The sequence below is a fragment of the Heloderma suspectum genome, chromosome 2, assembly GCF_057233095.1.
Source record: "Heloderma suspectum isolate Gila_16-S chromosome 2, 16-S_ref, whole genome shotgun sequence".
NCBI lineage: Eukaryota > Metazoa > Chordata > Lepidosauria > Squamata > Helodermatidae > Heloderma > Heloderma suspectum.
The window spans coordinates 358,615,672-358,637,851 of record NC_139459.1 but is presented as its reverse complement, the minus strand read 5'-3'; the positions used below and the strand labels follow the sequence as shown (position 1 = coordinate 358,637,851).

The 22,180-nt window shown below is 46.2% G+C and overlaps 2 protein-coding genes across 4 annotated transcripts in view; both read left to right on the top strand.

The window, feature by feature from the left end:
- The window catches only part of NEU1 (neuraminidase 1), a 31,279-nt gene extending 21,364 nt beyond the window's left edge, over positions 1-9,915 (top strand). For both annotated transcript variants that reach the window (XM_084841037.1, XM_084841038.1), the window contains exon 6: positions 9,146-9,915. In XM_084841037.1, the coding sequence (XP_084697163.1) occupies positions 9,146-9,366 (221 nt within the window). In that variant the 3' untranslated portion in view covers positions 9,367-9,915. The remainder of the gene's footprint in view (positions 1-9,145) is intronic.
- A 2,989-nt stretch (positions 9,916-12,904) lies between these two features.
- Positions 12,905-16,950, top strand: ATP6V1G2 (ATPase H+ transporting V1 subunit G2). 2 transcript variants are annotated; one of them, XM_084832583.1, is made up of 3 exons: positions 12,905-12,970; positions 14,036-14,136; positions 15,949-16,950. In XM_084832583.1, exons 1-3 carry the CDS (start codon positions 12,949-12,951, stop codon positions 16,120-16,122), a joined length of 297 nt encoding a protein of 98 aa, XP_084688709.1. In that variant the 5' UTR covers positions 12,905-12,948; the 3' UTR covers positions 16,123-16,950. The 2 variants fall into 2 exon arrangements, with proteins under 2 accessions (XP_084688709.1, XP_084688708.1); XM_084832582.1 differs by lacking the exon at positions 12,905-12,970 and adding an exon at positions 13,534-13,615 and having other exon boundaries at positions 15,949-16,122.
- Positions 16,951-22,180: the final 5,230 nt, after the last annotated feature.

Genomic DNA, 22,180 nt, shown 5'->3' with positions numbered 1-22,180 from the left:
CCATTCCCCCCTTCCCCTTGAAGCAAACCCGCTGCTCCCCCCCCCCACTGTTCGGGTCTCCAGCCCTCCATAGCAGGTTTTAGGAGACGTGTTACTGCATGGGAAAGGGGCGTGAAAGTCACCTCTCTTCCCTTCCGCTAGCAAGAGGATCCCGTGAATGGAACTCTGCTCGGGGGACAGTCTTGCCTGAGGGAGCAGACTAGGGATCCCAGCTGATAATCGTTTCTGCTCATGGATCTGAAATGAAAACAGAGCAGTCACCCAGCCTCCTGAGGAAGCGTTCTCGTCTGTTGCTCCAGGAATCTTCTGGGCTCTGCCTTGTAGACCAACTGTCCTGTGGTTGACTCCACCAGTAGCGATACCTTGTGCGGTTGCAACCTAGTCACGCAACGATAGGAACATAAGAAACTTCCTTGTACCGAGTCAGAACATTGGTCCGTGTAGCCCAGTACTGTCGACACTGGCTGGCAGTGGCTCCCCAGGGTTTCAGGCAAGGTCTCCTAACCCTACCTGGAGATGCCGGGGATTGAACCTGGGACATTCTGCACACAAGCCATGTGCTCTACCACTGAGCCATGCTCCTTTCCAGTGATGGAGGTGTCCCCACGCCACATGATGTCAGAGGGAAGAAGCTGCTGGGTCTTTGCAGGGCTGGGCCTTTTCCAGAGAGCCCGTCTGGCCGGAGGGGCAAGTTAAACATAGGAATATAAAAAGCTGCCTTAGACCAGGTCAGACTCTTTGTCCATCTAACCCAGTATGGTCTATTCTAGGAGTGTTGAATCTCTTTCAGCCGGAGAGCCAAATTCAATTTCAGACAAGCTCTCGGATGCTGCATACCAGGGGTGGGCAGGAACAAAGGCAAAAGGGACAGGACCCAAACATCAAAAATACCAGCATATTTGAGCTTACAGCTGTTGCTGCCAGTATCTCAGCCCTTGGAGAGGCATTTTGACCTTTTAGAATGAGGGAAAGCCATGCAAAAGCCGGGGAACCCCCGACAATTGGGGGAAGGGGCAAGGCCATCTGGGGAGCCCGGGGGGGGGCGGTCTTGGCCCATGGGTCAGAGGTTCAGCTCTCGTGGTCTGTTCTGACTGGCATTGGCTCTCCAGGGTCTCAGGCGGGCAGGCAGAGGTCCTTCACATCCCTTCACAACACCCCTGCTGTCCTTCCTTTAACTGGAAATGCCAAGGATTACTCCTGGGGCTTTCTGCATGCAAAGCAAGGTGGAATGAGCTCCCTAGAGAGGTTTGCCTGGCACCTACATTGTACTCCTTTCGGTGCCAGGTGAAGACCTTTTTATTCTCCCAGTATTTTGGCATCTTAGCTTCCTATTCTTTTAGCTTTGGTGTTTTAAATCCGTATTTTAAATCTCTGCATTGCCGCTAGGATTTATTCTGGTTGTACTGTTACATTGTGGTCTTAAGCTTTCATGTTTTATATTGTTTTATGCCACGCTTTGTGGTTTTAATTTTTGTGAACTGCCCAGAGAGGCTTGGGTATTGGGCAGTATAGAAATGAAATAAATAAATTAAATTAAATTAAATTAAATAAGGTGCTCCAACACTGTGCTGTGACCCCTCTCCTTCGGTGAAACTACATGCCAGAATGACAGGCTGAAGTCAGTTCCGGAGAGCAAGTCCAGTGAGATGCCAGGAGAAGAAACATTTAGCCTTCCCCCAACCAGAGCCCCTCCAGATCTTTTTCGACTACAAACTCCCACTGGCCCCAGCTCACATGGCCAATGGTCAGGGATGATGGGAGATGTAGTCCAAAACATTTAGAAGGGCCCAGGATGGGGAAAGCTGATTTAGGGCGCAATCCTATGCATGTTTAGACAGAGAAAAGGCCTACAACTCCCAGCATTCTCCAGCCAGATGGCTGGCTGGAGAATGCTAGGAATTGTAGGCCTTTTCTCTGTCTAAACATGCATAGGATTGCACCCTTAGGGGGTCTGCAGGAAGGAGGGAACCAGGGGATGCCAGCAAGGCCAGCAACTAAAGCCAGGACCAGGCCAGAGCGGAGACTGTGAGTTGTTCCCAGCAGGTGCTGTGTTGCACAGACAAAGCTGGCGAGGCAGAAGGCAAAAGTTTATATCAGGACATTTATATGGCAGTGACCAATCACAGCAGGAAAGGGTTGAGGCAAGGCAAAGAGGCAGTAAAGTGTCTCAGGTTCTGGGAAGCCTTTGGCTTTCCACAGAGATGCCGTGGCTCCAAAAACGGGGTGTCAGCCCCTCCACTGAAAGGCCCGGGGTCAAAGTTCACCTGTGGCAAATGAATCTGGCAGGACCTTTGCCACTGCTAAGGTCTCATGGGTGTGCTTTGATTCTAGCAGGCATGAATGTCTGTAAAGAGTAAGTGGGAGTTACAACCTGTGGTAAAGTTTTTGACCCCCCACCCCGAATTATTCTTTAGAGGTATGTTAAACATTTTATAAGAGGGGGCAAAGTGGTAATGTTGTAGTACCAGTAGAATAGTTAGAATTCCTTTGAGGGTGGAAAATTGAGGGACCAGAACATTTCCTCTCGGACATGGCCTAACCTGCTGTAAAGTGATCTTTGTTTGGGATGGGAGGGTAAGAGTCCTAAGGACTTAATAATCCCTCTGATGATCCCCCCTTCCCCACGTAACACTAAAACATATATTATTATTTATGGTATTATTTATAGTCCTTATTAATCTAATACAAATAAATGTTCAATTACAGTTTTTCCCAGATAACAAATGAGTACTCTATGGACTACAGCCACTGTATAATTTGCCAGAAAGCCACAGCTGAGGGCCTCTGTTGTGCTGCTTCAAATTTGAACTCTTCTGTAATTGCAGAAACCTACGAAAGCTTTTATCAAAAACTGAGAGCTATTCCGCTTAGCTGGCATCACAATATCAATGAAATTACCACTAACAGACGCTACCGTTGATAAATTAGTAACTAACATAGACAAATCGCATAAGAATCGTTGCCGTGACCTATGTCCAGACAGGGTAGAGTGCAAGCAGATAATAGCACAGAAGAGAAGAGCCAAGTCGCCTGCTCCATGTACAAGTGACAATGTGCCCAAGAATCAAAGGCTGAGTAGCAGGAGAACAAAAATACCACATATTTTGAGCATTTGTCTGTTTTACTTCAAACCAGAAGGAAAAAATAATATTCTTCACCCATTTCAAAAATTGCAACTTACTGAAGAACTCTGACAAAGAGCACACCTCTTGAATGAGTCTAATGTTTTGGCTCAGCTTTCAGTAGGAGATGTTGTGGCAAATGAACTGAAGTACCACACATACTACCTTGTTAGCTTTAATCACCATTTTGAGTCGGTCCATGTCACAAAAGATAATTATGACGACCACGATACATCTGGAGGACGTAAAATAGTTGAAGTTCTTGGTATGGTTGAGGAGGATCTTGCAGCTGGGAAGAGATACTTTACCCTGAATGTACTCTATCAAGAAATGAGCACAAGAGCTGAATTGTATAACGTAGCAGCTGTGAATCAGACCAGACTGAAAAATGCAATATTGCAACGTTTTTTTCCTATGCTAAAAGAGGAGGAAGGTTTCCGGAATGAGATAGTGCTAGTGAGCATTAAACAAATGAAGGATTTCGTACAATCATCTTTGTTGACAACATCTCTGTCAGAAGACCGCTGTATTATCTCAAAAGCTGCTCTGATGTGTCACCGTGAAATGTCTAAGCAAGACAGCTATGATTTCCAAAAGGATGGATTTCCACTAGATTGTCAGAAGAACTCTGTTGCTGACCACTTTAAATTTCTTCTTGGTCTCATCATGTACAGCCCTTCTCATGAATATAATGTTGAGAATGAACAAAGTACATTACCTATTAGCCAACTCATTACTTTCAACACACATTCCCATCAAAAAAATGAAACCCCATTGCCAGTGTATCTCGGACTTCTGATTCACTCTAAGTTTCGCAGTGAGTTTCTGGTAAATAAATGAAATTGTTTTGGTCTTTCAGTGAACTATAAAGTACATAGAACGCAAGATGTGTAATGTGGTTCTGCAGCACTTTCATAATGAGAATCTTGTTTGTCCAACAGAAATGGGGAATGGTCTTTTCACAGCTGGAGCAGTTGACTAGATAGATCACAACCCATCCGCCACAACTTCCAAGGACTCCTTTCACAGCACTGTGATTTCTGTTTTTCAAGCAAGGCAGAATGAGGTGATGGAGTGAAGAGAGATTTCCATATCCAACCAGGCGAACCTTATAAAATGTAAAACTTCCAGATGAGTTCATTGTCATTCCTCAGCTAACTGGAGGATTAAAAATAAGCTCTCAAAATTTAGAAAGCAGCATAATAAATACAGATATGAACACTGAAAATTGCCTTCTTTCAAAAGAGCTCAAAGAAGAGGAAGAATGGGCAAAATCAATTGCCTCACAGATTGACGATCATACAGATCAAAATGATTGGAATGTTAACTTAGTCAGCATATCACTGTGGAGAATATATAAACAAGACTGTGCCACATATTAGTGGCTTATTCCCTTTATTCAAAGAGTCATCACGTGATCCAAGAATTATTCTTCATGCAATGGAAGTAATCAAGAAAAGTGTAAATTTTCTTAATCCCAGTCAGATGTTAGGGTTGGATTTGAGCCCATAGAGTCCCAAAGCAGCTCTGATTCTGAGTAGGGGATACAATCTGTGGAAGAGGAACTCTCTCAGATTTCAGAGGTGCAGCTGGAGGGGGAGCCCCCCCCCACTCACATTCCTGGGAGCAATAGTGACCCTGGCATGGAAAGGGAGGGACAACTTGAGCTTTGAGATGAGAGGCACAGGCACAAGCAAGAGGTTGCGGGAGCCGAGCTTAAGCGCTCAGCCCGATTGGCTTGATGTCAACAGCTGTGCCCCAAGGCCCCACGGGAGAGGGGGAGACCTTCCCCTCCTGCTCCTTAAGTTCAGAGAGTTCCCACGCTTTCCCCCAAACGGAGACCAACTGACGTCCTAACTCTTAGAAACCCCTAGTAGGCTGTTCCTTTGAATTTCCCCTGAGTCTCAGGCAATTAGCATCGGTAAGCTTCATTAGGTTGAATGGAATTAACGTCTTGGAAAGCAGCCCTTTTTGTCTGAGTGTTGGTTCTGGCTATTGGAGGATCCAGAAGGCAACAGGGGCATTCTTGACAGCAAGTACCTGTTGTCACTGGAGATGTCACTGGATGAAACAACTTCAGTGGACCCATGAATCTGTGGGGGAAATTGTAGTAATGCTTGGAACACTGAGAAACACGCTTCTGTAGCAACTGGAGATATCTCAAAGGAATCTGGATGGACTGACGCTCTTGTTGAAGCTGGTATAGCTTGTCCAGGAACAGCCGATGGAATACTGAAAGCTAGACATGTCACCAAAGCTCGGTATGCCCATCAGGTCAGCTATGTGGCATTACAAATACTTCTTCATGGAGCTCACCAAGGAACATCACCTCAGGAGGAACTGGATGACTAGATGCAGAAGTTTAGTGGAAGTCCTACTTCTGTCTATTGGATTCAAGTGATGCGATTAGAGGCTGTTCTGATGACTTTTGTTCGTGCTCATAGGGAGAGGAACTTTGATATCTATGCAGAGAGCTTAGGAAGTCTTGCGGAAGTCTTCTTTGCCTGGGACCACCATCGCTATGCGAGATGGAGCACAGTGCACATAACCAACATGAAACATCTGCCCAAATCAGTAGTAGATGAGTTCAGAGATGGAAAATTTACTGTGAGCAGATTGCAAAAGTGCTTCTCTTCCATTGTAATTAATCAAGGTCATGAGCAGCTAAATAATATACTGAAGGGAGATGGTAGAGTTATCAGCTTGACCCATAGTCCTGTATTGCTGATGAACTGGCCAGTGAGCGGCCCTGAAATAAACAAAAAACTGGAAGACTTCAAAACAGCTTCTGGAAGTACGGAGAATTATGTGTGTGATTTTTTCCACCATGATGAAATGATCAAACGACAAGCTGATTTTCTGTCTGATGTTAGGAACATGTCTGAAATCATCCGGAGGAATGGAAAACCTTTCTTTGAATTGAGCTAGTTAGCCTTGGAGGATAAATCAGGGAGGATAAAGAATATGTGGCTATATTTATCAAAAGAGGAAAAGAGCAGTATAGCAAATTTTTGAAAGATATCCTGATTGAGAAAAGCAAACTATTCAACACACCTATAAAAAAGAATGCCTTTCTCTTCTTCAAAGCACCAAAGAAAAAGCAATCACAATCAAGGAAACTGGGGCTGCTGAAATCAAATGTTTCTCTCCTTGGACAGATGTACATTGCAACGCAATCAAAAAAACACAACATAGATGAATTTTTCGCTCATGAATGTCATGAATATCCACCTTCACTAGGAAACAGTGTTGAACAGATGTACCATTCGAATAAGTCAGATGTGCTTGTTTGCTTGCAGAAAGAGATTGATGCATATTAAGAGCTTGATGTTTTAGCTGTGCCATCCAATTACGATACAGTTGTTTTAGATGGTGGAGCTGTAATCTTTGAAGACTACTTTCACCTGTGCTTCTTGAGGCATATTGAAATGGAGTTGAGGGTGGCATTGCAACAGCATGTTGTTTAGGACTCTTACTGGCAACTTTCGATCAAGGGCAAGACAAGAGTTAGCAGAGGCCATGGAGTACAATTAAAAGTTGGCCCAAATGTCCGGCTTCCAAAAGATTGGTCAATTTTTCTGTCTGTACCTGAGAACAAGTTGGAACTCTTTCGATATATCAGTGGAGAAGCTCTTTCTACCCTTGAACATACAACACAAAATGATTTCTACATTACAAGCGATGATGATGTGCATCATATTGGATCTTGAAGTAGTATGTCGGAAAACTGTGACTACGAAGAGGCAGACACCCGAACTGTGTTGCAGGTACCTCATGCTCTACAAGACAGGACAAAGTCAGAATTGGTGCGATCTGTGGATTCTGATGGTATAATCATTTCAGTATTCCACTTCAGCCACTTCACTGACATTTTAGAAGACTGTACAGTATCTGTCAGTTTTGGAACAGGAAAAAACAAAAGAATGTTTGATGTTGGACAAATGTTTAATGCCCTTGGACCCCATCAAAGTCTTGCCCTGCCACTGTGGTATTCTGTCATTGACTGTGACTCTACATCATCAATGAGGGGGCGTTCCAGAAGAATGGCATATAATGTGTGGAAGAAGAGCTCTGATTCAGTGACAGACTCAATGGTGCGACTCATGGAGAAACCCTTTACCTTACTTGACTTAGATTCTCCCTGCCAGGAATAATTCTGAGCGTGTGGAGATAGTTAGCGGCTCAGATTCAGATTGGGAACAGCCAGAATTGGGGGAGGTTTCCTCCCTAGTGAGCTCAGACATGGATAGGCGTTCTTCTTGGGAACATGGCACACAGATGACTCAACCTGAAGGCCTCCCCTTTCCTCCCCTGTGAGAACCCAGGTCTCAGAGGAGGAGGAGGAGAGTGCGGGGTGTGACCTGAGGGATGCTAGAGTCTGACGCAGAGCAAAGCAGGAAAAGTTAGAGGTGGAGCTCAGATGCTCCACCCAGTTGGCTATGAGTGATAGTTTACGTAGGGGGGCACAATTGGAAGGGAGGGGCATTCCCCCCTAAGTTATTCTGGCCGGCAAGTTCTTGTTCAAACTGCCGGCAAGCTGTCAGGTCCCTTGGTTCTCTCCATTGGCAGTCACACACTCCAAGGCACCACGCTTCAGGCTCACTACTTTATTAGTTAGCTACCAGGTTCCTTACAAATGCAAAACCTCAGAGACTGTCAGACTACAAAGGAAAACAGCTACTCCACACTCCCCAGTTTAAAGATTTGGAGCATTTTGTTATCAGTTTGTACACAAGTGGAGCATTGGACAACATTAATGGAGGAAGAAAATAAATATTCTGCCACTGCAGTCAAAATCCTGAGATGATGCCTCCTATGCAAGATGCATTTTTGCAACACTGCAGATGTGCTGTTTATCAAGCAAGCATCTGGGCCTGTGCACATAAGGCTGAAATCAAGTCTCCAGATCCTTGTCAATATGGATGGAAAGTAACAGAAAACAGGCTACACCCGATTTGGGTGACTATTCCGAGGGTCAGTTCAGCCTGTCAGGAGCTTGTGAAGTTCAGCTGTAAACTACAGTGTTCAGAGTTATGCAGCTGCAGGAAAAAAACTGTGTGATTGTACAGCTCTTTGCAAGTGTCCTTGTGCCAAAAACTGATTTGTGTAATAATTAACTATAGCCTGTTTAGGAGTAAAGGACAATTTGGACTGGAGCCAAGAGAGAAATGCCATGGAGCTTCCCTCTTGGATCCTGTCCCATCCTGCCACTGCACACAGTGGCAGCTTGTAGGAGCAGCAGGAGGCTGCTCAATTATCAGGTGGGTTGTGCACCCCAGTGGATCCTCTTGCGTACCCCTTGGAGTGTGCACACCCCGCTTTGGAGTTCACTGTGCTAGGGAATAGATCGGGAGGGAGGTCTGTAAAGAGTTAAATTGAAGAGGGAGGGAGTGTGACCAGGATTTGTGTGTATGAGAGGATATACATAGGAGCTTTAAAAGTTACTGATTTACTGTTGAACATCTTAATGCTGTAATTAGGAAAGATGTCTTTGTTTTATAAAATCCTACAGCTTCTGCTCTTGGCTACAAAAGGGTAAAGTAATAAAGGGAATAATACAGGTTATAGAATAAAGCCAGTGTGTCTTCACAGCTTGAGGACAAAGTAAAAAAAGCAGGGGGTAGGTAAAAGTCGTGGTGGCAGTATTACTGTGTGTGGGGGAGAGAGTCGCCTGCTGTGGGAAAGGCCTTATTGAAAAGGAATTCTCATTGGCAATAGGCAGGAACGCCACAGTCTCCAGTTGTTTTGGCCTACACCTTCCATCAGACATAGCTAGCATAGCCAATGCTGAGGGATCATGGGAATTGCGGGTCAAAACATCTGGAGGGGCACCAGTTGCCCACCTCATCTGTATAACCACTACACCACACTGCCTGTCAGCTAAAAACCACTGCAAAAAAAAAAAGAATGCAAAGTTTGGCAAGGGCGACGACAACATAACGAATTTGTGAATGAACAAAGAGACTACAAAATTCACCTTCATGACTGTGATGATTCTGCGTTCTCTCTCTTCTCCAACCCAGGGGTCAACTTGACACTCCGCTGGAGTTTCACCAACGGCTCTTCGTGGTGGAAAGTGCCCCTGCAGATCTGGGCCGGTGCCAGCGGCTACTCCTCCATGGCAGCGCTGGATGGAGGAGCCCCTGAGGACGCCCACAGCCTCTTCATCATTTACGAGAAGGGGCAGCTCACGTCGACAGAGAGCATCTCGGTGGCCAAGATTAGCATCAATGGGGAGCTCTGACCACAGGCGGGCCCTCAACCCACTCCCCCACTCCCAAGTGCCTTGATCACTGCTGAACCTTGTGGCTGCTGGGCCAGGATAGAAGGGAATTTGCATTGGGGCTGGGAAAAATCAGCAACACTGGTGCAGAGAGCAAAATGTGGTGATTGAAGGACATTGGTGGAGAGCTTGGGGGACGTCTGACAGCAGTGGGAGTGGGCCTGTCCTCCAGGCGTGTTCTAGACCCATGTGTGCCTCCCCTGCACTAGTAGCACAAGCCTTTGTTTTGCCATTTCCGCCACAGTGATGTTGGGGCTGCCGTTCTACCTCAGAAACACTCCTTATTTTAGATGCTGCTCTTGCATTCCTGAGTGGGTGGGGATTTATGGAGGTGGAGAGGGGCAGGGAGGTGGGAGAGAGAACAAGAGGGAGGGGGAGGAGGAAGGAAAAAGGAGTGAGCTTGTAAGAAAGGCTGACAAGGAGCAAATGGTTATTCATTTCTTATCAGTGGAATCAAATGGAAACAAGAAAACTGGAAAGATTTTAAATAAATAAATTAATGTATCTTTACCTGTTGTTTCCATCTAATTTTTTTTTAATGAGAGGGGTAAGAATTGCTGGACAAGACCAAGGGTCCATCTAGCTGGCCAGATGCCTCTGGAAGTTCTCGAGAAGGACGTGATGGAGAGAACACCCTCTCCTATTAATTTGTCCCCAGCCTCCAAGATTTCAAACATTGGTCTGTGTATTTATTTTATGTAGGTATGTATTTAATTAAAGGATTCCACCCCCACTTTTCACATGAAAAAGGCTCACAGAGAAGCTTGCAAAGATTAACAATAAGACTATCTCTGCCTTCAGGCTTACAATCGGAAAAACACAACACAAAAAGAAAAGGGATTGGGAAGGCGGAGGGGGAGGAAAACAAATTCAGGCTCCAGTTCTTGGTTATACAGTTTGTGTGAGTGTTATTTTTTGGCAGGGACAGGCAAAACAAGCTCCCTGCGGCAGCTGCTCTTTCTCCAGCCAATGGATGGGGCTAGTCTGGTCTCGCCCATGCCGTGATGTTCTTCCTGAGAAGAGGGAGCGCAGCCTCCCAGTGACCCTCGGTTCTCTGGCTGACGCCAGAATATGCCACCTATCAGCTCACCAGTCCCAGAGCAACATAAATCTTCCATTTAACTCTCATGGCTAATTGCTGATGTTTGGGGTCTACACAAACTTGTCTAATTCTTTTTTTAATAATCCTAAGCCAGCAGTACATCTTGTGGTAGTGAATTTTGTTAAATTTTTCTCCTGTATAATGATTTTTCATTGTCATGTCACTGAGAATGAATCCAGATTTGGGGACAAAGTGGGAAGGAAATGCTGTGGGTATTCCTTCCTATTGGACTTTGAACAGGCATGATTATTATCTTTTATAGACTTTTGTCACACACACCCCAAATAAACTACCCAACGTTCTTTGCTTTTACTGGGAAGAAGGTAAGAACATAAGAAGAGCCCTGATGGATCAGACCAAAAGGCCCGTCTAGTCTAGTGTTTTATTCTCGCAGTGGCCACCCAGATGCCTATGGAAGCCCATAAGCCAGACATGACTAGCAATTGGTCCTGAGGAGCATACTGCATCTGATACTGGAAATAATGTATAGCCATCATGGCCAGTAGCCATTGATAGCCTTCTCCTCCATGAATTTGTCCAGTCCCCAGTCAGTTTCAGAACAGTACCAAGCAAGGAAGAAACCAGACAAGAAGACACAAGGCAATCCAGGGTCTGCTCACAGGAGGCCCAACAGAGGAATGGCTAAAAAGTCAGAGGCAAGGTGATCAGGGACCAGAGCTGGTGTAAAGACTGAGGCCTGTAAGCTGAAGCTTCCAGAGCCTCACCCAGAACTCAGGTGCTCTGGAAGCTTCAGAGGCTCCTGACAGACATTCTCATGAGGGCCCTACTCTCAAGGAGCCCTTTACTCACAAGGAGCCCTCCTCTGCAATCAGGCACTCCTTCTATTCCCCTCTTCCCGGGTTTTTCTCCCACCTCCCCAACAGTCAGCTATTCATGGCCACTCAGTCCTCATTTAGCTGCTTCGGTCCCGTCCTTTCCCCCGCCTGCCCCAAGGTTTTACTTCTACAAAACTCAGGGTTTCCCCATGTCTGCTGATACCTCTTTCTTGTGCAAGGGTGGTATCATTTTGGCAATGTAAACAACAGCACTCACAGCCCAAATGTTAAAAATAGTGGGAGTGATTCTGCCTGTGAACAAGGCAGTTCATGGGTAATAGTCATCAGCAAACCTAGAGATGCATTTCTTTAATCCCTCTTGAACCCATCTAAACTACATTGCCAGGCTCAGAACAAGGCTCTACCGCCTGGGGTTTGTTTACACTGATTATGACAGTGTTACAGGGCCTTGGTACAGGTCGATCATTGCTCAGCAGTTGGACTCTCCTCCGAATCTCCCCTGAAGAAGATAAATTTGTAACCCATGACAACAGAACAAGCCAATAGAAACATGGCACACGGGTGAGTGTTCAGTGTTGCCTGAAGCCCCTGTCTGCCCGGACAACAATCCTGTAACATTACTTAAGTCAATTAAGGCCAATTCCTAGAATAAAAGAAACCTGTAGTTCCACAAGGTACACAGAGTCACACTTTATCAGCAGCTTCATCAAATAAAGCTTTAGTTCAGCTTTCCCCAACCTGGTGCCCTCCATATGTGCTTGACTTCACACACACCCAGCATCCCCAGCCAAGCATGACTATGCTGCTGGCGATAATGGGAGTTGTGGCCAAACAGCTGGTGGGCACCAGGTTGGGGATGGCTCCTTTAGCTGATTGAGCAGAGCCAGTTTCAAGTGGTAGGGCTGTAATGAAGCACACTGTTGCTTACTTGGGGGGGGGGGAGCCTATTTGTGTTTGGGTGTGTCATATAGGGAAGGAGAAATAAAATATTAAAGATGGCCTTTACTTTTAACAAAAAGTGATAGTTTTCGTTTATTAAATAGAAACTTGGCTCAGACTTCAGCATCTCAAAAAAGTAACCTATCTTGTGGTTCTGTTAATACGCAACTTACTTTCACTGTAAGTGATCAATCAACAAAATGGTAGCAGAATAAACTGAGCATTATTTAATCAACTGACAGCCCTGCTGCCCTTATTTTCAAAACATCTTATGCAACAGGTTTTTCTTTCAGTGTACTGCTTTGGCAGGGAGTGGTGTGTGTGTGTGTCTCTGTGTGTGTGTGAGGAAACACTGTATTTTTCCCTGTTTGTGTTGTAGTGTTTATATTTTGTAAGTGACTTCTGAGTGAGGTTAGAATGTAACCGAATAAGCCTGGCTTTCCTACCATGCATTGGGTATAAGATAATAGTGGCTGCCTTGGTTACGGTTGCTATGGAATGGAGACTTCAAACTGGTAGTCTAAAAATGATTACTGTAGGAAGCTGCCTTCATTTATATAGGCACCAAGTGGACAGTAAAGTACAATTTGGATTGGTCAGAGGGTCAACAAATGGGATTGGTTGTTAGAAGGTCTATAAAGAACAGGATTGGTCAGAAGTTCTGACCAGGATTAAAAAGCGAAAGGAAAGTCAATTAGACCGTTAATGGAGACTGACATTTGGCGAGGTCAGTTGAAAGAGAGAGGTGTGGTGTCATGATCGGAGTGCTGGACTAGGACTCGTGAGACCGAGGGTCAGATCCCACTCAGCAATCAAGCTCACTGGGTGACCTTGGGGCAGTCACTATCTTTCAGCCTGCCCTACTGGCTTGTTATGAGGATAAAAGGGGTGGGGGAGGCTGATGTATGCCAGCCTGAGCTCCTTGGAGGAAAGGGATGGGATAAAAATGAATACATTACTAGAGTTTTGAGGACCTAATGGTGCTCCTAGGTCTTAAGAGGTCACATTATAAGGATCAACTTTTCTCATCCTTGCAACCCTGTCCCCTGACATGACCAGCTATGCCATCTATCTATCTATCTATCTATCTATCTATCAATCAAAGGCACAGAAGAGAAGCCTTGGACTCCGTTGCATTTGGCCATATATAGCAATGAAGCACTGCAGAGCACTGGGAGAACAGACGGAAAGCGGGGGGCACTAGGACCTCAGGCTGCCTTGCTAGGATGTGGTACCCGGTTGAGTGGATGCAGGAGGATTTGCTGACTTGAGCATCATTGCTAGGGAACCATGGCCAGCCAGACCCAGGGAATTCAGCAGCTGCTGCAAGCAGAGAAGAGGGCTGCTGAGAAGGTGGCAGAGGCTCGAAAACGTGAGACAGTTTCCCAGGGAAGGCCCTTGCAGAAGATAGTTGGGTGGGAACACGAATTTGCCGAGAACACAAATGCCTGAGTATACCTGAGTTCTCCGGAAGGCCATTGCAGTGGAGTGGGTTATCACAGAGGGGAGTAGCTTAGAACTAGGATTCGGGGGGGGGGGATACATTGGAAAGGTCTTGAGAGGGGCAGGGCTTTTCTATGGCTCAGGCCCAGGGGCTAAGTGCTAATTTTAAGCCACCCCCACCCGGCCCCCGCTCTCCTTCTCCTCTTCTTAGAGCGTACTATTGATGTGATCCAGGACACGTGTGAGGCTTGGGGCACTTCCCCCACCCACACACCTCTACAAAGGATCTGGGAAGGGAATCTCTCTCCATCTTGCCCTTCTGTGTGTCTCTCCCCAACCCCCTTCCCAGGGAAGGCCCGGAGGCTGAAGCAGGCCAAGGAAGAAGCCCAGGCTGAAATTGAACAATACCGCTTGGAGCGTGAGAGAGAGTTCCAGCAGAAGCAGCAGGCGGTGAGATTGGGATGGGGAGTGGTGTCCTCAAGGGGTGGGGGTTGTTATGGTTCCATGGTGTGTGCACGTGAATGGAGGATGGGTCTCAGGAGGAAGAATCGGAAAGGATCAGCAGTGCTGGGCAGGGAGGATACGGGGGATTTCTTGGGAGATGTTTAAAGGAGGCATGATGGGAATATGGAGGGGAGCAGAAAAATGGGTAGCCCAGAGGCCTGTTGAGAGGATGATGGACAACCCTTTATGACTTCCCCTTAAGTTAGTACAGCCTTGCCCTACCTAGTGCCCTCCAGATGTGTTGGACTGCAAATCCCATAATTCCCAGCTAGCATCAGTGGTGTAGGGGAGCCAGGGCTCACAGGGACGCAGCACCAGCACTTGTTTATTAGCAGGGACACTGACGTCATCTGCCACCCCACTCCCCTCAGACTTCTCTGTTCCCTTTGAGCTTAGCTGCAATCCTTACAGTGACAGGGTTCACACAACACACTAACCCACACTCAGTGGTTGAATGTGGGTTGTTGTTGCACTGTGGGTGGTTGTTGTACCGTGAGTTATCGTGTTGTCTAAACACAGTGTGTTTTCTACAGGGTGGCTTGTTAACCATGCAGTGTGGCTTATTTTTCTTGAACAAGCCATCTTAAGAACCCATGGTTTGTTGTTGGGCGCTTTAGGCTGGTTAACAAGCCACACTGCATGGTTAACAAGCCACCCTGTGGAAAACACACTGCATTCAGACAACATGATAACCCACCCTGTGGAAAATGTGCTGCGTTCAGACAACATAATAACCCATGGTTCAACAACAAGCCACAGTCAACAACAAGCCACACTCAACCACTGAGTGTGGGTTAGCGTGTTGTGTGAACCCAGCCAGTAGCTGTGCAGGGAGGGGGGATAAATTTTCCCAGCAAGAATATACTGTTCCCTGTTGTAATGCAAAGTATTTTGAGGGATGCTTGGTCTTGAAAGGGCACTTAAGCCCTACACAAGACCTGCTCCTGGTGGAGATGAAAACTGCTAGAACTGGTTTTTGATATGGATCAACACAACTGCCTGAAGTTTTGAACTTTCTTTGGGGATGTAGCTATGGTGACTGCCACGATGAGTGCCTGCCTTTCAGAATTTAGCACTACAGACCTGGCCAGCATGGTCAGTTTTGGGAATTTGGTGTCAGGCTTGGGGCTCTTTTTGATAAGGTAAGGACTCTGGGCCTGCCCAAGACATTAGCTATGGATTTAAGGTTGTCAAGAACCTTAGCCAAAAAAGGAATATTAGCAACTGGGTAGTAGTTATCCAAACTCCAGAGTGTTTGACATAAAAAAAGTTCCCCATCCCTGATTTAGGGTAACCGCAGAGCCCTCCTGAATCACACCAAAAGCCCATCTAGTCCAGCATCCTGCTCTTCACAGTGGCCAACAGATCCCCCTGGGAAGTCCAGAGGCGGGACAAGAAGGCAATAGCCCTTTTCTGCCATCCCCCCACCCTGCCCACTTCCCAGTGATCTCTGTCCAATGGCATTATGAACATGGCGACTCTATAACAACAATCACAGTGAAAAACATCCTTTGCCCCATTGCTAACATATTAATTTGTGGGTGATGCAGACTTCTTAATATGTGGACTTTCCTTTACTCCAGAAAGGAAATTTTGAGAAAGCAGACAATCATTTTGGACACTGCCATAATTTCAAGATAAGCTTCCTTTCCAACTTGCACCTTCCATCTGGTGCTCTCTGTCTGTGCACATGTGTGTCTGTGTCTGAATTCCTTGGTTATCGTAATTTCGGAATAACCTTGCTCTTTCCTTCCCCAGGCACTGGGCTCGCAGGGCAACCTGTCTGCTGAGGTAGAGGCCCAGACACGCAAGAAACTGCAGGCTATGCATGGAGGACAGGCCCGGGGCAAGGATCGGGTCCTGCGTCAACTTCTCACCCTTGTCTGGGATGTCCGGCCCCAAATACACCCCAATTACCGCCCGGCTATTTAGGGAACCCACTGACCCAGCCTGCAGTTGCCACCTGGTTGCCTAAGGGACCTTACAGACCTACAGCCTCCACGAATCCCTGAGCCCTAAAGATTTAGCTTTATATCCCCCAGAATCTCAGCCCCCCCACATGTCGCCCTAAAGCTCCCCTGAATCCTATAGAACTAATTATAGATCTAAACCGCTTAGAGATATATTTTAGATATGGTAAGTGGTACATACATTGATTAAATAAGTAATAATAATTAATAACTTCCTGTGCTCCCAGAACCTTCCCACCGGTTACTTTCTCATACCTCATATCAAGACTCTGAATTCCACTTGATGGTATTAAGGCTGCATTATCCCCAAACTTAGGGGAGAGGGGGGAAATTGTCTCCACAACTATTACGGATGACCTTGGCACTCTCCGTAGAAAGACACGCCCCAGTTTTAAACCTGCATCTACGGACCTGTCTTCATCCAGCCCCATTTCTCTACTCCCCAATCCTAGCTGCTGTGTTTGTTTTTTTTAGGGAGGGAACTGTAAGGTCCCCATAGCTGATCCCTACAAAATGGGTCTTTTCCCTTCACATCACAATTCCAGATTCCTCTGCTCCACCCCATGGCATGAAGGGGTATTTCTAGGAAATTAGAGGTTCCAGGAGCACCCCCTGGTTTCCTGCTGGTGTGTCTGTGTGTGCTGAAATGCTGGCTCTTTATCTTTGCTCTGTTACCTTTGTACCCCGATAGTCCTTGCTTAATCCTTCCTGCCCCCCAAATGTATGTATCTACAACTTGACATTTCAATAGTCACTTCTGAATATGATTAATAAAAAGTGACATGTGGTTAAAAATGGGGAAAAGGTGATTCTTATTCAACTGTGGAGGAGATTTCTCTGCAAAATGAGTGGGATCCAGCAGTCTGAAAAGTGAAGCTGGTATTTTACCCCCCCCCCTTTCTCTCTTCAGGCGCTTTGAGATAGAGGGCTTCTAATGCTACCAATCAAAAGACATTGTGCAGCTATTCTAGCAGCCACATCAGGTGACTGGTTCAGATTCCACTTGTGATCAGCTAAGGGCGCAATCCTATGCATGTTTATTCCCCATGCTGTCTGGGGAATGCTGGCAGTTGTAGGACTTTTTTTTTCTGTCTAAGCATGCATAGGATTGTGCTTTAAGGCACTGTGATTATTTTCACATGGACTGTTGCCAAGCCAGGACTCTCCCATTCTATACATGTGCCTTTGATTTCTATTATTTATTTATTTTTGAAACTAAATGCAGGACTTCACATTGATCTCCATTGAATTTCATCTTGTTGGTTTTAGCCCAGGATTCCAGCTTGACGAGAGAATTGTAGATCTTGATTCTGTCTTCTTGGGTGTCCTCCGAGCTTTGTGTGACCTGCAGATTGGAGAGGCATCTCCTCTACACCCTCATTGTCCAAGTCATTTATATAAAAGTGGAACAGCACAGGTTGCGCTCACTTAGAGCACACAAGGGGGACCTCAGATGAGGGGAAACAGCGGAGAAAGGGCACTTTGCACAGAACGCCCATTGGAAGTCAAGCATGTTGTTAACACCTGACTGGCCAAGACCTGTATGAGAACCTTGCCTTGGCACTCCAGACACAAAGCCCCCAACAGCAACCCTCACTCCATTTCACATAAGTGCCCTATGCAACGAGCCACTGAACCTGCTGCTGTCAGTGTGCAGTTGTGGGAGCCACGCAACCGCTTGTTGCGTGTCCTGGCCCCGCCCTCTGGCTGTTTAGCAGGGGAGTCTTTCCCTCTCTGTGAAGGTCTTGAACCTTTTGCCAGGAGGGCTGTGCGTGCTCTCTGCTACGTGTTCAGTGGGCTCTCTTCTCTCGCGTTGAGTGCTGAACCCCAAAACAGTTCAGCACCCCATGACTCCACTTCCTGCTCCACCGGTGGAATTTTCTGCCAGCATTTTGGGGGAATTCTGCCAGTGTCCTGCTGGCGGCATTTCTCAAAATCCACCAATGTTGCAGAGGCTTCCACCACCGGGTCTTGAGTATAGGATTGTGCACGGAAGCTGGTGAGTTTTGTTCTCAATTGTGAAGTACAAAGAGTTCGTTTTGAACTGTTAAGTACAATAACACTTTACAGGACAATTACATTTGTTCTAGTATATCTTTAACCAAAAGAACAATCATCCTCTTTGTGTGCATTTTTTTAAATTATTGCAAACATACCCAGTTGGTGACTTGAGTTGATTCCTTTTTGAAAGTCTTTTTATTAGAACATAGAACATAAGAAGAACCCTGCTGGATCAGGCCAAGGGTACATCTGGACAGCCATCTGTCGGGGATGCTCTGACTTGGATTCCTGCATTGAGCAGCGGGTTAGACTCGATGGCCTTGTAGGCCCCTTCCAACCCTACTATTCTATGATTCTATCTCTCCCAGCATTCTGTTCACACAGTGGTCAACTGGCTGCCTATCAGAAACCCCCAAGCTGGACATGAGTGTAATAGCACCCTCCCAGTTGTGTTCCCCAGCAACTAGTGTACACAGGCATGCTGCCTCTGGTCCTGGAGTTAATCAGGACTAGCAGCTCGTATTCACCCTGAATTTGTCTAACCCCCTTTTAAAGCCATCCAAATTGGTGGCCGTCACTACACTTTGTGGTAGCAAACAGTGTCAGCTCTAGGTTTTTGAAGGCCGTTGGGCTAGGCACACTCAATGGACCCCATTCCTCAGTGAGTCTACCCTCTCACCACCATTGTCATCAGCTGCTATTGCTCCTCATTATTTGCTTGCTTAACAGGCAAAGAGTCAGTGAACAAGTAAGCAGTGGGATCTGTTCCTCCTCCTTACCATCACTGTTGTCCGGGCCAGAGCAAGAGTCAGATGAACAAGCAGGTTGCAATGGTGAAGAGGAGGAACAACACCAGGGAGCTCTTGTCAGTGGGCCCCTCCTGAGGTGTGGGCTCTTGGCAGATCCCAACCATGCCTACCATTGACACTGGCCCTGGTAGCTAATTCCATAGTTTAACTATGTGCTGTCTGAAGAAGTAGTACTTTTATCTGCCCTTACTCTCCTAGTTAGCAGTCTAGTTGCCCTCTTTTGGACTAACTGAATTTCCTGGACTGTCTTCAAAGGCAGCCCCACATATAATGTGGTGCAATAATCCAAACTGGAGGTTACCGGGGTATGAATAACTAGCAAGGCTGTCATATGCCTCTGTATACCAGTTGCTGGGGAAGACGATTGGGAGGGTGCTGTTGCACTCATGCCCTGCTTGTGGGCTTCCCCTGGACACCTTTCTCTGGAATCTTATGTTATTCTGCTTTTCCAGGAAAAGGCCTTGGACCAAAGAGGCATGAGGATGAATCAGAGAATAATTCTAAAGAACGCGGAAAGGGCCACTTAAGTGTTCAGTAATAAGGGCTTTAGCTCATACTGAAGAAAACTATTCTCAGTGCTTACTTATGAGAGTTATACTATGGCTGATGAATAAAAACAGACTGGAAAACCCTTTTGCAGTCATGTTATCAGACAATGTTGAGATCTCAGTAGGGTAGCCAGGTGAAAAAGAAGAGAGGACTCCTGTACCTTTGTGAGAAAAGGGAATTTCAGTAGGTGTAGCTTGTCATGGAACCTCTACCTGGTGCAATTCTCTCTAACTATTAAAGGTGCAGTAGCCCTGCCCACCCTGCCTGCCCTGCCCTTTTACTACTACTACTACTACTAGTAGTAGTAGAAGTAGTAGACGACATAATGCTGGTAAGCAGGGCACAATCCATCCAAAGTTAAGCACATTGTATTTCCACAGAGTCAGGGGTGTCGTTATAGAAAGCCCACCTGGGCACGGACCCCAGATCCTTTTTGAGCTGTGCCCCAGATCTTTTGAGCTGTCCCAACTGCCATATTTTTTACATTTTCCTATTGACTTGCATTGGAAAACAGAAACGGCCATAACTTTTTAAATTTTGTATGATAAATACATGAAATCTGGAGACCTGGTAGCCCCCATGGAGCTGATCGAACCTGCCCAATTTCAGGTAGTTAAGTTCAGTGGCTTTTGTGCTAGTCACAGGTACAATTTGCGATTTTCAAGAAAATCTGTCAAAGCAAAGAGCTATATTTTTTGTGTGCTTCCACATAAGTGCATAGAGTTTGGGGACCTGGCAGCCCCTATATAGATGGCGGAACCTGCCAAATTTCAGACAGTTAGGCCTAGCGGCTTTTGTGCTAGCCACAGGTAAAAATTGTTTTTCAAGAAAATGTGTCAAAGCAAAGAGCTATAATTTTTTTGTTCTTCCACATAGGTGCATGGAATTTGGGGACCTGGCAGTCCCTATATAGATGACTGAATCTGCCAAATTTCAGGCAGTTGGGTCCAGTAGCTTTTATACTAGTCACGGGTAAAATTTGCTATTTTCAAGAAAATCTGTCAAATCAAAGAGCAATTTTTGTGCTTCTACATACATGCATGGAATTTGGTAACCTAGCAGCCCCTATAGACCTGACTGAACCTGCCAAATTTCAGACAGTTAGGTCCAGTGGCTTTTGTGTTGTTGTTGTTCAGTTGTTAAATTGTGTCCGACTCTTCGTGACCCCATGGACCATAGCACGCCAGGCCTTCCTGTCCTCCGCTCTCTCCCGGAGTGTGCTCAAGTTCATATTCATTGCATCCGTGATGCTATCTAGCCATCTCATCCTCTGCCGTCCCCTTCTCTTTTTGCCTTCAATCTTACTCAGCATCAGGGTCTTTTCCAGAGAGTTTTCTCTTCGCATTAGGTGGCCAAAATATTTGAGCTTCAGTATCTGTCCTTCCAATGAGCATGCAGGGTTGATTTCCTTTAGGATGGACTGATTTGACCTCCTTGCAGTCCAGGGGACTCGTAAGAGTCTCCTCCAGCACCACAGTTCGAAGGCATCAATTCTTCGGCGCTCAGCCTTCCTTATAGTCCAGCTCTCACAGCCATACGTTGCTACCAAGAAAACCATAGCTTTGATTATACGAATCTTTGTCAGCAAGGTGATGTCTCTGCTTCTTACTATGCTGTCTAGGTTTGCCATAGCTTTCCTCCCAAGGAGCAAGCGTCTTTTAATTTCATGGCTACAGTCACTGTCTGCGGTGATCTTGGAGCCCAAGAAAATAAAATCTGTCACTGCCATGACCTGTCCGTCTTGGGTGGCCCTGCATGGCATAGCTTATGGCTTCACTGAGTTACGCAAGCTCCTTCGCCACAACAAGGCAGTGTGATCCATGAAGGGGGCTTTTGTGTTAGCCATGCATAAAGTTTCCTTTTCTCAAAGACTAAAACAATACATAAAAACTGCCAAGCCACACAGGGGAATCATAGAATCATAGAATAGTAGGGTTGGAAGGGGCCTACAAGGCCATCGAGTCCAACCCCCTGCTCAATGCAGGAATCCAAGTCAGAGCATCCCTGACAAATGGCTGTCCAGCCTCGTCTTAAAGGCCTCCAGTGTGGGAGAGCCCACCACCTCCCCAGGTAATTGGTTCCATTGCCGTATTGCTCTGACACTCAGGAAGTTTTTCCTGATGTTCAGCCGGAATCTGGCTTCCTGTAACTTGAGCCCATTATTCTGTGTCCTGCACTCTGGGATGATCAAGAAGAGATCCTGGCCTTCTTCTCTGTGACAACCTTTCAAGTACTTGAAGAGTGCTATCATATCTCCCCTCAGTCTTCTCTTCTCAAGGCTAAACATGCCCAGTTCTTTCAGTCTCTCTTCATAGGGCTTTGTTTCCAGTCCCCTGATCATCTTTGTTGCCCTCCTTTGAACCCTCTCCAGCTTGTCTGCATCCTTCTTAAAGTGTGGTGCCCAGAACTGGACACAGTACTCCAGATGAGGCCTAACCAGTGCTGAGTAGAGGGGAACTAGTACTTCCCGGGATTTGGAAGCGATGCTTCTATGAATGCAGCCCAAAATAGCATTTGCCTTTTTTGCAGCCACATCACATTGTTGGCTCATATTCAGCTTGTGATCGACAACAATTCCAAGATCCTTCTCGCTCGTAGTGTGGTTGAGCCACGTATCCCCCATCTTGTAACTGTGCATTTGGTTTCTTTTTCCTAGGTGCA